At 41.2% G+C, this 14,126-nt stretch overlaps 1 protein-coding gene across 1 annotated transcript in view; it reads left to right on the forward strand.

Moving 5' to 3' along the window:
• The window catches only part of LOC114563297 (protein NLRC3-like), a 14,559-nt gene extending 1,084 nt beyond the window's left edge, over positions 1-13,475 (forward strand). The window contains exons 2-9 of the mRNA XM_028590141.1: positions 3,669-3,827; positions 4,872-4,950; positions 5,100-5,328; positions 5,427-7,227; positions 7,323-7,496; positions 7,844-8,017; positions 12,398-12,431; positions 12,684-13,475. Coding sequence (XP_028445942.1) covers positions 3,669-3,827; positions 4,872-4,950; positions 5,100-5,328; positions 5,427-7,227; positions 7,323-7,496; positions 7,844-8,017; positions 12,398-12,431; positions 12,684-13,142 — 3,109 coding nt within the window. The 3' untranslated portion in view covers positions 13,143-13,475. The remainder of the gene's footprint in view (positions 1-3,668; positions 3,828-4,871; positions 4,951-5,099; positions 5,329-5,426; positions 7,228-7,322; positions 7,497-7,843; positions 8,018-12,397; positions 12,432-12,683) is intronic.
• The last annotated feature ends 651 nt before the right edge of the window (positions 13,476-14,126 follow it).

Genomic DNA, 14,126 nt, shown 5'->3' on the forward strand with positions numbered 1-14,126 from the left:
CACTAGGGGGCGCTACAACTACAAAAAGTTTATATCTCATGAACGGCTTATCCGATTTATACAAAATTTGATGCGTACCATCTGTGGCCAATCATGAGGCCATCCCTAGAATGGAGTACCGAGGGGTCAAAGTGGGCGTGGCCTATGGGACCCAATGTGACCCAACTCTAGATTCACCACTTACACTAATGTGAACAATTTTAAATTTACAGGGTAGATGGACAATGGGCCATGGATCACACCTACCAAAAATTACACATGTGGACCACTAGGTGGCGCTGTAATGGTTTTTTGTCATTAACTCCCACAATACACATCACACATTAGAAATTCTTACATACACGTGTTCCTTGAATCAAGCTGAATTGCCTGATATAGGCCCCGCCCATTTCCGCGCAAACGTTTTTTCGCAGTATCGCGCAACGTGCAAAACCAACTTTTCGCGAACTCGTCCTAGGCCGTTCGACCGATCTGCACGAAACCTGGTAGTTAGCATCTCCAGATGGACCTGACAAAAAGTTATGGAAATCGTTTTGCTACGTTGAAGTATGCCAATTTGACAACCAAACAAATTGTCCTAGATAGCTACGACACACGTATCATATCATATCTCGGTTAAATTTAAATTTATCACCAAATGACTTGAGATCCTTGTTCACCATTCCACTACGATACTGTGTACCAAATTTGGCGAAGATCGGCCTTTAGGGGGCGCCGTAAGTAAAGTTTATTTGTTTTCCCGCCAATTTTCTTAGTACATTTCAAAGGGAAATTTGCTATTGCAATATCTCTGCCACAGTAAAAGCAATCAACACAAAATTTGTGGTGCTCTTTCGGGATGGCTTTCCGAGGCGCTGTACCAAATTTGGCGAAGATCGGCCTTTAGGGGGCGCTATAAGCAACGTTTATTTGTTTCGCCCACTTACTCAATGCATTTAAATGGGAAATTTGCAATTGCAATATCTCTGCCGCAGTAAAAGCAATCAACACAAAACTTGTGGTGCTCGCTCGGCATGGCGTCCCGAGGCGTTCTACCAAATTTGGCCAATATCGGCCTTTAGGGGGCGCTATAAGCAACGTTTATTTGTTTCGCCCACTGACTCAATGCATTTAAATGGGAAATTTGCATTTGCGATATCTCTGCCACAGTAAAAGCAATCAACACAAAATTTGTGGCGCTCGCTCGGCATGGCGTTCCGAGGCGCTGTACCAAATTTGGCGAATTTGGTCCATAACTTTTGGACCACCACCCTCTCAGTCACTCTGTCATTTCTCTCTGCTGTCCCCTGTGGTCAGGGGGGTTAAGAAGTTTGTTTATAGTAGAGAATTGTTAAAAGCAGTCTGTGCATGCATGGAGACGAACTGTTAACCACTACATTTTCAAAAGCAGAGTACCGCAGACCTCGCGCATCAAACCTCTCGATATTCACCGACGTGTGCCCCCCCTACTCAATGCTTGGAGTCCCGCATCGGCGCAGCTTCGCGCTTCTTCGGGTGCGACTGGCGCGGCTCCGGGGGCATCGCGGACGACGGGCATAGGAGGTGAATGGCGTCGGAGGCGGACGGCGTCGGAGGCTGGCGCGATGGAGGCTGGCGGCGTCGGAGGCTGGCGGCTATGGAGACGGGCGGCGTCGGAGGCTTGGGCCCCGTTCGTAACTGCTTGCAGTTCTAGTTATGTTTTATTTCTACTTTACTGCTCTCACAAATGCTGAAAGAGTCTCTCATTCCCACATGCAGATTTTGATTCTAACTTTGTGAGACATCCAGTCTGGAACATTTTGTGAGCTGTTAGCCTGAACCGATAAAGGTACAAGGTCACCCTAAAACTATCTCTAGTTTTCCCATGCCAGTTAAGATGTAACGGGGGGGTGAAAGTCATACAGGGAGGAGGAGGTGAGATGACTCCGAGATGTCTCTTGTATTCATCTGATTGTCTTCATTTGTATCAGATTACCTGTCAAAATTGTAGCGTCATAATAATCCAAGTGTGTGTGTGCTGTCACTCTGAAGATGCATATAAGCCTAGTGTTCTTGTTCACTCATTTGAGAAACTGACTCCACACTGGGCTGCGGCCTTTTGTGAAATCATGTTGATCCTATTTGCAAATATATATGTTTTTTAATAAAATACAAAAACCCAACTTGGTTTTAGTCTCAGTCTGTCTTATATGTTTCAATTTACTAAACTCTCAAACTCTTCCCCCTGCTGCAAAGGAAAATTCCATAACAGTTCTGTTTCAGGGTTGATTTGCATCGCGGTGCATTTCACCGCCATAACGCTAGGAGGTGATAAGTCTAAGGTTATTTGCGAGGTGTCTGCCAGCCAGTTTATGTTATGTTAGCAAGCTAACTTTAGCACAGCTGCCCACAAAGTACTGCTTGCTGGTGAAGTGCTAATTTCAAAACGTTTCTGACGTATAGACAAATTACAAACGGATAACCCCGTCATTGTAACCAAAATATGTCTGAGTTTATTTGCAAAGCTTATATCAGTAAACTAGGATGTTGCTACTCCCCACAGTAGGCTGCTTAAAACACCGACTATTAACACACAGGACGAGTTGACCAATCACAGTCCTTGGGGTCTGCGTTGCCTCGACGGCAAGTTAAACATTTTTGGAGGTGCACGTCAAGCTACGGCAGAGGGCATGGAGAGGGGTTCGTGTCAACAAAGGGGTCTGCGGGATATGCTGTCGATTTGACGCAGAAGCATGAATCAGCCTTAACGCCTACTAGACACTAGAAGTCTCTGAACAGACTAAAGTTTGACACCATCTCACATCTAACATTAAAAACACACTGTAGTCCCAGCTCAGAGGTGAACACATGAGCTCTGTCTCACTCACACATGTCCAGCTGTAGTCTTGTATAAAGTACATGAAAGCAATACTTGAGTAAAAGTATTTTACCAGAAAATGACTTTGGTAGAAGTTAAAGTCTCCTTTTAGAATATAACTTGAGTAAAAGTCTAAACGTATATTTACTGTAATTAAGTATTAGAAGTAAAAGTAAAATAAAATGTTTATTATGAACTTTATGGCCAAAAGGTTTTTAACATTATCCTCATCACCACTGTTGTCGGGGTGTTCATCGACTGTTACTATGGCAGCAGAGCATGCACCAGGTGCTTCCATGACACTATCAGTCATTATGCTTCCTACTCTTCTTCTTTAGTTTTGGCCTATGGTTGTTTTATTGCCACTTAGATACAAACAGACAAGACGTCACCAACTGGAACGAAGCATTATCTTGGCAATCTAGGAGCATTGATTCACCAAACCTGCTGTTTTCCAATGAAACAAATTTCTTTTGATTTTATTTTGTAGTAACGAGAACTAAGAGGCTTCGGGGAAATGTAGTGAAGTAAAAGTATACATTTTATTCAGGAAATGTTGTGGAGTAAAATTGAAAGTTTCCGGAAATATAAATAACGAAGTACAGATAGGTGAAAATTCTACTTAAGTACAGTAGCGAAGTATTTGTACTTGTATTTTGTTACATTCCAACACTGTCCAGCTGTCATCCTTTCTCACTACATACATGACATCACCATGATATCTAGAATAACAACTATCATCATATAAGACATGAAAGAATATGTATAGGAAATGATTTCCCACTATCACCACCATTATTCACTCTCAACCTCTGTCTGTATTGTGTTGAAGCCCAGAGCAGCAGCTCACACCTGACTCTGCTGGACCTGGACCTGGACCTGGACCTGGACCTGACCCTGGACCTGAATCCAGCTGTGTGTCCCTGAAGAGTGATCGGTCTAAGGTTTTATCTATTGAATTCAAAGATGGACGTCACTCTGGTGATCCAAGGTGAGGATTTAAAACTGAGAAAAACACAACAGAGTGTTTGTGTCAGATTCTCAATTGTGAGTCCTTGGTGTAAACTGGCATCTTTCAGAATGCTGCCGGAGCATTGCAAGTATCTGCAAGTTTTAACTCGTCTTATCCAGAATCTTTGGTCTGAACTGGAGTTTAGCAAGCAAGCAAGGCCACCTGCCCTAGTAAAGGATAATGGGTGGCCACCCATTATCCTTTACTAGGGCAGGTGGCCTTGCCAAGAATAAAAGAACACCAGGGGCCAACCTACAAGCAACCTGATCCTTACCATGCATATCTGATAGTGGTCTACAAGATGCAGCTCACCTGTTGTGTTTCAGTGAAAACACTATTCTCATGGATGGCATGGCAAAACAATGAGCAAATATTGTTTGCAATGTATCCACAATACATTGTTGCACAGTGTTCTGGGTACAGTTCAGTTTATATCCAGTTTTCTAACTTAAATACACAACTTAATTAGACACAGGTGCAACAAATTAGGGCAAGGACAGGTAATCACACACGCGGGAAAAAACTAACAGGAAGTAAAACAAGACAACACCAGGGAGAACAGAAAACCTTCAAGATAAAACAGGATGTGGAAAATAAAACAGAAAATGTAATACAAACTAAAAACAACTTGAGACAGGGATGAAACATGACAACTGTTGATTATCTTTCCAACCTGTTAAGCTTTGGGGCATCATTCTCTGGTGTTGTAGCTCAGTTTTAGAGCCAAACTCTGCAGTTCATTCAGTTGTTCTCATCAGACAATATTTTCTGTTGTTTTAGATTTAGTTCGGCCGAATGTTCACTTGTTTTGGGTTCACACTAAGTTTGTTCAAACTGAACATTTTTCTTAGTTCTTCCTGTTGAATCACAATGTGATCAGCAGTACGAAAAACAATTTAATGTCAGGGGAAACCATCTGATTCTATGTTGTAATCAACACTTTAAGTCAGAGGACCTTTACCTTGTGTGTGTCTCTGTGTGGACAGATATACTGTGGGCTAATTCTTCCTGATTCCTCCACAGAGTGGACCAGGAGATCTCAGAAGTTCCCAGTGGTCAGTCTACCCAGCAGCATCAAACACACCTTGACTCCATATTTATGGTCTGTACATGTACAACTACTACATCTATCTTGTTCACAATCATCTGGTGCACTTCATAGACCAGAGGATTGTCAGTCTGTCCAACATGGATCTGATCTTTGCTTCCATGATTTCACTTTAATTTGATTCATATAATCTCCTTTTCCAGCTGCTGGAGGATGAAATTGTCACATTTGTGAAGAACGAGCTGAAGAAGATCCAGAAGGTTCTGAGTCCAGATTACCCAGAATGCTCAGAGAGTCAGAGGGAGGGTGAGGGGGTGTTGGATGGTGAGGATGAAGATAAGAGGAGGAGCAGCAGAGAGGCATTTCTAAAGATCACACTGCACTTCCTGAGGAGAATGAATCAAGAGGAGCTGGCTAACCATCTGCAGAGCAGTAAGAGGATTTATATATTTAGGGGAAGTACTACATGTGTACTGGCATGTGTACTTTATAAATCACTTATTGATCTTCTTTGTTGTGTGTTGCTACAGGAAGTCGTGCTGCGGGTGGTAAGCGTAAACTGAAAACTAACCTAAACAAGAAGTTCCAGTGTGTGTTTGAGGGGATTGCTAAAGCAGGAAACCCAACACTTCTGAATCAGATGTTCACAGAGATCTACATCATGGAGGGAGGGACTGCAGAGGTCAATGATGAACACGAGGTCAGACAGATTGAAACAGCATCCAGGAAACCAGACAGACCAGAAACACAGAAACTCAGACAAGAAGATATCTTTAAACCCCCCCCTGGAAGAGATGAACCAATCAGAACAGTGATGACAAAGGGAGTGGCTGGCATTGGGAAAACAGTCTTAACACAGAAGTTCACTCTGGACTGGGCTGAGGGCAAAGCCAACCAGGACATCCAGTTCACATTTCCATTCACCTTCAGAGAGCTGAATGTGCTGAAAGATAAAAAGTTCAGCTTGGTGGAACTTGTTCATCACTTCTTTAGTGAAACCAAAGAAGCAGGAATCTGCAGGTTTGAAGAGTTCCCGGTTGTGTTCATCTTTGATGGTCTGGATGAATGTCGACCTCCTCTGGACTTCCACAACACTGAGATCCTGACTGATGTCACAAAGTCTACCTCAGTGGATGTGCTGCTGACAAACCTCATCAGGGGGAAACTGCTTCCCTCTGCTCGCCTCTGGATAACCACACGACCTGCAGCAGCCAATCAGATCCCTCCTGATTGTGTTGACATGGTGACAGAGGTCAGAGGGTTCACTGACCCACAGAAGGAGGAGTACTTCAGGAAGAGATTCAGAGACGTGGAGCCGGCCAGCAGAATCATCTCCCACATCAAGACATCAAGAAGCCTCCACATCATGTGCCACATCCCAGTCTTCTGCTGGATCACTGCTACAGTTCTGGAGGATGTGTTGAAGACCAGAGGGGGAGGAGAGCTGCCCAAGACCCTGACTGAGATGTACATCCACTTCTTGGTGGTTCAGTCCAAAGTGAAGAAATTCAAGTATGATGGAGGAGCTGAGACAGATCCACATTGGAGTCCAGAGAGCAGCAAGATGATGGAGTCTCTGGGAAAACTAGCTTTTGAGCAGCTGCAGAAAGGCAACCTGATCTTCTATGAATCAGACCTGACAGAGTGTGGCATCGATATCACAGCAGCCTCGGTGTACTCAGGAGTGTTCACACAGATCTTTAAAGAGGAGAGAGGACTGTACCAGGACAAGGTGTTCAGCTTTATCCATCTGAGTGTTCAGGAGTTTCTTGCTGCTCTTCATGTCCATCTGACATTCACCAACTCTGGAGTCAACCTGCTGTCAGAAGAACAAAGATCATCATGGCTGCCTAAGGTCTTTAGAGAAAAACTAAAACATCTCCACCAGAGTGCTGTGGACAAGGCCTTACAGAGTCCAAATGGACACCTGGACTTGTTCCTCCGCTTCTTCCTGGGTCTTTCTCTTCAGACGAATCAGACTCTCCTACGAAGCCTGCTGACACAGACAGGAAGTAGCTCAGAGAACAATGAGGAAACAGTCGAGTACATTAAGAAGAAGATCAACGGGGATCTGTCTGCTGAGAGAAGCATAAATCTTTTCCACTGTCTGAATGAATTGAATGATAGTTCTCTAGTGGAGCAGATCCAACAAGTCCTGAGATCAGGACGTCTCTCCACAGTTAAACTGTCTCCTGCTCACTGGTCAGCTCTGGTCTTCATCTTACTGTCATCAGAAGAAGATTTGGACGTGTTTGACCTGAAGAAATACTCTGGTTCAGAGGAGACTCTTCTGAGGCTGCTGCCAGTGGTCAAAGCCTCCAAAAAGGCTTTGTAAGTACAGCGATAAGTGGACTCATATCATAACTTAAATGCTCTAATGTCTTTTCAACTTCTTTATTCTTTTTTCTTCAATATTATCTCTTCAGATTGAGTGTTGGTAACCTGTCAGAGAGAAGCTGTGAAGTTCTGTCCTCAGTTCTTAGCACTGAGTCCGCTAGTCTGAGAGAGCTGGACCTGAGTAACAACAACCTGAAGGATTCAGGAGGGAAGCTTCTGTCGGCTGGACTTCAGAGTCCATACTGTAAACTAGAGATTCTGAGGTCAGGATTCTTCAACCTGTTTAACTGATGGTCACCTAAATCCGGATTTACATTAATGGATAAACTTGTAACGTGCCTCAGATTGTCTTTGCGTGTATGATTTCAAACAGTTGTGTTTATTTAGCTTCAATCTCTTCCCATGAACATGTTTTATATTGTTTTCTTCTCACTCTTTTGTTGGAACTTGAAATATCAGACAGGAATCATAGATGTACCAGTAATGTTGTCAGATTGTTGATGGACATTAGTGGGTGTTTAATTGTGAATAGAAAGAATCAGTGGTAATGTTAATGTAACCACACAGTATCCTCAGATCATTTGACATGTGTTGTTCTGTGTGTTTGCAGTCTGTCAGGCTGTCTGATCTCAGAGGACGGCTGTACTTTTCTGGTCACAGCTCTGAGCTCCAACCCCTCCCATCTAAGAGCGCTGGACCTGAGCTACAATCATCCAGGAGACTCAGGAGTGAAGCTGCTGTCGGCTGGACTTAAGGATCCACTCTGGAGACTGGACACTCTCAGGTATAAACACTGGATGAACATAAAAATTAGGTATTTGTGTTAGAGGTCTCCATGGAGAACATCTCCAGCAACTAAAATGATAATTTCCTGTTGTTGAAGATTGCTGCAGTTTGGACAGATATCTGCCATTTAAAGAAATATTTATAATATTTCATTACCAGTGTTGGGAGTAATGCATTACAGAAGTAACACAATTACAGTAATGTATTCCTTTGGCTGTAATGCATTAATACTAATATTATAACCGTTACAATCTCAGTAATGTGAGTTACAATGCATGAGAGGCACCCGCCCCCCTGAAATATGATTGTGCCCCCCCCAATCCAAAAACCAGGGTGGGATAACTTGCTGAATTAGCATTTGATTTGTCTTCTATTTATACAGCTGCGAACATAATCGTGGGTTACCCCAGTGCTGTTTAACATTAAAGCAATACAATGTAACTCTTCCCTTTTCGGTCCCGTTACAGGTTGTCTCATTCGAACTACAGCCAGATCTGTAGTTCCAATGAGACAACCTGTAGGGGGACCGAAGAGGGAAAAGTTACATAGTGTTGCTTTAACTTTACCTTGATCAAAACAATTATACCTAAAATAACTTCAGGAGCGTGTTGAATGATGTTGTAACCTTACAACGGTAACATTCCCCACCGAGCATTAGCATGAGCTACTTGTCAACGTAGCACATAATGTGTCATTGGATCAATCTATTGAAATGTATCAATAAATAAGGTCTCTGTTGTTTTATTGTGTCGTAGGTGACATGTAATCAATGACCAAATGATGCGGTGTGGCAGAAAGCAAGCTGTATTACGGTTACTGAATATTATTCTTTCTGTGACATTGTATGATTTACAATTACCCTCGAATGTATCATCACATATCATTTAGGCTCCCGTGTTTTGACGGAAGTTACAGTAACTAGGGGGGTCAAAGGTTTTATGACGCCACTGACAGGCGACCAGAGGTGTCAAAGTATTCACATTCATTACTCAAGTAGAAGTACAGATACTAGGGTTTGAAAAGACTTCTGTAGAGGTTTAAGTATCAACTGAAGCTTTTTACTCAAGTAAAAATGTAAAAGTACTGGTTTCAAAACAACTTAAAGTATAAAAATAAAAGTAATGTAAGGGGAAAAAATGCCATTAAGGAAAAAAGCTTAGCCCATCCCACAGGGGCATATAGTCCACTACCCCACCTCCACAATAAATAATTTTGTAAAGGCCATAATGACTATAATAATGTTATATTAAAAGCATACTTGCAAACTCAGAAGGGCTGAAAAAGGTGACACATTTCTTCTGTGTTTTTCAGACAACAGCAGCTACAGTCTGGTGTTAGAATCCTCTCCAGTGAAATATAGACACACTTTTACACCGTTTAGATGTCAGCATTTTAACCGTGTCTACTCCAGCTGCTAGCTAACGGTAGGCTAACGTTAGCTGCTGTTGAGTGTAGTGTTAACTAGCGTCCTGTGTGGCAATGTTTCAGTTCCCTCTAACGTCCATTTTCGGAGCATCAGAGAGAAGTGCAGGCATTTAAGTAGCACCGAAATCAGCATTGCTATTCGGTCCGGTAGATAACGGTCGTTTAGGCACCAGTGCCGTATTAGCACCGGGTCTGAGCAGGTGCGATGGATCACGTACAAACCGATAGGATATCAGAATGGTATTTGTTTATACTTCTCATCCAACCACATTCAAATTCATTCTCTCCGGATGGTGTGATTTATCTGGATAGGTTTTTTTTTGTGTGTGTTTTTTTGAACGATGACGAGCCAGAATGAAAACAAGCCGATCTGAAATAGGAGTAACAAGGCTATTTTTAAAATGTAAGGAGTAGAAAGTACAGATAATTGGGTGAAAATGTAAGGAATAGAAGTAAAAAGTCTGCTGTAAAATAATTACTCCAGTAAATTATAGATACCCGAAATTTCTACTTAATCAAGGTAACGGAGTATTTGTACTTCGTTACTTGACACCTCTGCATGTGACTAAATGAAATGTCCTGTGTCATTAAAATAAAATGACAGATTTCTCTGGGTTTGAACATTGTTCGAAACATTTGGGATATTGTAAGTACACAACTCAACAAAATATATAACATAGGTATAGACGTTTTTAGACATTTTAATGCAAATATACCTTTAATGTTTCCATAATGAACATCCACATTTTGCCCATAGGGAGCCCATAGAAAATGTGTTTTGTATTCGGATATAGAATTTGCTTTAAACTATGTTTAGCTTGTTCATTATCATATTACTCAACTCAACTCAACTCAACTTTATTTATAAAGCACTTTCAAAACCACAAGTGGAACCAAAGTGCTGTACATAAGGTATAAAAACATAAAAGCTTAAAAAACAATACAAACAAAACAAACAACTTACAAAGCATTATCAAATGCTAAGGAAAACAAGTGAGTTTTAAGAGCACTCTGAAAACCCCCCAGAGAAGGACAGGTTTTTACAGACAGAAGAAGGTCATTCCAAAGCCTAGGAGCTGCAACAGAGAAAGCCCGATCACCTTTACACTTTAAGCGTGTTCGTGGAACTACAAGAAGTGACCGATCATTTGATCGCAGAGATCTGCTGGATTGACATTGGCTGATTACATTTTTAAATTACCAACTTAGGCAGGCTGCACATTGGCTGCGTGACGTAAGCGTGTCAGCTGAGTGACTTATTCGTTTTTATTTCAGCTCCCATGTTAACAGGTTAGAGCTTGCACACTGCCTGCGTGACACACATGTTTCAGGTGCAGCTCGAGCTGAAAACGTGTGCATGCTAGAAATACGACCAACGCTTACGCGCCACGCAAGCGTGTTGGAAGCGTTTCCAGGCAAAATAGAATATGAAGAGATGTGTATGTGTCATTTTGACACAAAAACATTTAAGAAATGACATGTTGATGTTTGAAAGTCTCGAGGTTTTGACATAAATGCAGATATAAATGTAATTTAAAGCAAATAATAATAAATAATCGATTTTGTAATATTGCACCTGTCAATACAGAAAGAAATATTCCGTTGCCTATTTTGCCGTCAATACTACTAACGTTGTCTTTGCTGTAATCAGATCAGTGTATATTTATGTTATGTTTAAGAAACGCCACGTTCACGCCACGCTCACGCCACGCTCACGCCACACAGGCATTGAGAAGCCGGCCTTAAGGTTACCCCCAACCATATTTTTCAATTTTGACATTTTGGGCAATTTTGCTTCCATACATGTCTTCTTTCAGACTACTGGGGGAAAAACATCCAAAATACACATTAACATGCTAATTTTACACTTTGTATATTTATGCCTGTAACTGGCTCCTAAATTCACCAACAGTTAGCATTAGATAATGCCTAATTTGCCTATTTAAACGTAATATTTCAAAAAACTTTGTAACACAAAAATATATTTGTTGATGAAAGTAATCTGGGGGAGATTCATGCTGATATCTGTTAGTCAAAGGTTTTTTATTCACCTTTAATATCTAATATTTTATAATCCATATATTTAAGGATGTTTTCTCTTATAGGGTTTCTCAGACTCTGAGTAATATAATCTCCACTTCAGCAACACTCAAACACACCAACCAGTTTCACTCCTATCTATATTCTGAAGGGCTTTACTGATATATTACTTGTAATATATCGACAAAATAAATAAAACTTTGAACCTGGCTTTATCTAATGTTCACATTTATGTTCTTTTATGCAAATTAGTGCATATTTAACAAGATAATACATAATTTGCATATTTAACCCTATCCGCCCGATTCATATTTTTAATCATTTTACAGCCATAAGAGCTAGAGACTTAGCATCTTTTCCGGCTAAAAGCTAACACTCTTGCTGTCACAGGTTGTCTTTGTGAATGTCACGAGGGCAAAAGCGTCTGGACTTTTTTATGAAAACATTCAGATATTTTGTCAACTGTATAAGTTATAATGCTTATTTCTTAACAGTTTGACTCCTAATACATATGAGAAGTGTTTTAGACAGGAGATTGGCATAACTTTTATTGCTCTGTGTGTGATATTAATACATTTTCATTTTCGTGTTCCATTTTATTTATTTATTTATTTGTCTTTATGGTCCTACAATGTTTTTTTTAAATTCAAGTGACCTACTGCAGCACAATTATTATTATAGCCCAGTTTGTCCTGAAAACGATGTTTATAGCTTGACTGTGGACAACAGGCCTGATGTTTTACATTTTAAGCTTTTTTAATCTCGACAGAGAAAGGTCCATGTACATTAAAACTGGAATTTGAACCTACTGACCTCAGGACAGGACTTTTGAGATGTATTACTCCAGTTTTCAGAATGTTCCTACATCAGTGTATAATGTGTGAGAGTGATGTAATGCCCCCCCTCCTTTCAGGGTGGAGCCTGCTGGAGTCAGATGGTTGACACCAGGTCTGAGGAAGTGTAAGTCTGTTTTACATTTCATTCATGGAACTGTGACATCACTCATTCAACCCTCTGATGTTATCATCAGAGTGCTGATTGGTTAATAACTGCAGCTGTGTTGTGTCTCCTTCTCTCCGTCAGATTCCTGTGAACTCACACTGGACACAAACACAGTGAGCAGAAACCTCAAACTGTCTGACAACAACAGGAAGGTGACAGGTTTGATGGTGGATCAGCCATATCCTGATCATCCAGAGAGGTTTGACTGCTCTCAGCTGCTGTGTAGAGATGGTCTGACTGGTCGCTGTTACTGGGAGGTAGAGACGAGAGGAGAGGTTGATATATCAGTGAGTTACAGAGGAATCAGGAGGAGAGGAGACATGGATGACTGTTGGTTTGGACATAATGATCAGTCCTGGAGTCTGAACTGCTCTTATAAGGGTTACTCTGTCTGTCACAATAACAGAGTAACAGTCCTCCGTCTCTCCTCCTCCTCTGTCCCTGATAGACTAGCAGTATATGTGGACTGTCCTGCTGGCTCTCTGTCCTTCTACAGAGTCTCCTCTGACTCACTGATCCACCTCCACACCTTCAACACCACATTCACTCAGACTCTTTATCCTGGGTTTGGGTTGTGGTCAAATGGTTCCTCAGTGTCTCTGTGTCCTGTGGAGGAAAGAGAGTCTCCTCCTGTGAACAGAGAACCAGACTGTTGAGTCTGACCAGGATCATCAGCTGATGTTAGTGAGGAGAATGTGGATATCACCAATAATTTCCTGAATGGATTAGATTCTGCCCCAAACAGCTAAATGACATGTAATGCTCTTCATCATCGTCTCCAAAAGCTGCATTCAGCAACTACCTTGCTGCTTATCTGACAGTTTTAGTTCCTTCACACATTCAGATTATTAAAACTAAATACAATCAGATAATACATAATGATGTATTAATACAAATTACTAGCTGCAACATTAAAGTCATCAGTCATTAGAAACCAGTAAAATTATACTAATTATTCTGTAGAATCACCACTTTTACTTTTAGTACTTTAAGTATTTTTATGCTGATACATTTGTAATTTTACTTATTTTTGCACTGTGGTATCAGTACTTTAACTTGAGTACTAGTATATTTTATATTCTTATTTTTACTTTGATATAATATTTTATTTTGCTATTATAATTCTAAGACTCAGTCAGTTTTGTCATTAGTAAACCTCCGTACAGATCTGTTCCACTCATCTCCACGTTTGTTTTCTCCCCTGAGTGATTCTGATTGGCTGGCAGTGTTTGAACTTAAAAGAAGTCTTTCCTGTTGAACGTTTTGGGCGAGTTCCAAAAGACGACCATGAGTTGATCCTGTTTGAATTGGGCCGTGAGTTACGCGTGTTCCCCAGTGAGGTATTGAACAATCAGCTGTGCACACCGTCCAAAGTCAAACTTTCCTTTCTTTAAAGTAAAGCAGATATACATCCACATCAGTGTTCCTCTATTATTCACAATATGGCAGTATTCGGAATTTGACATGGGTCATGTAAACAGATGGTTGGATATTCAGAATAAGACCTTTTTGGTTTGACTACAGTTTGTGACAGTATACGGCATCTCGCCTGTTTACGGCGTATGGTCAGCTCTGTGCGTTTCTATGGTTACTGGACACAAAACCAACCAGCCGACTGCAGGGCTGCAGACCGGATAGGA

The sequence above is a fragment of the Perca flavescens genome, chromosome 10 (genome assembly GCF_004354835.1).
Source record: "Perca flavescens isolate YP-PL-M2 chromosome 10, PFLA_1.0, whole genome shotgun sequence".
Classification (NCBI taxonomy): domain Eukaryota; kingdom Metazoa; phylum Chordata; class Actinopteri; order Perciformes; family Percidae; genus Perca; species Perca flavescens.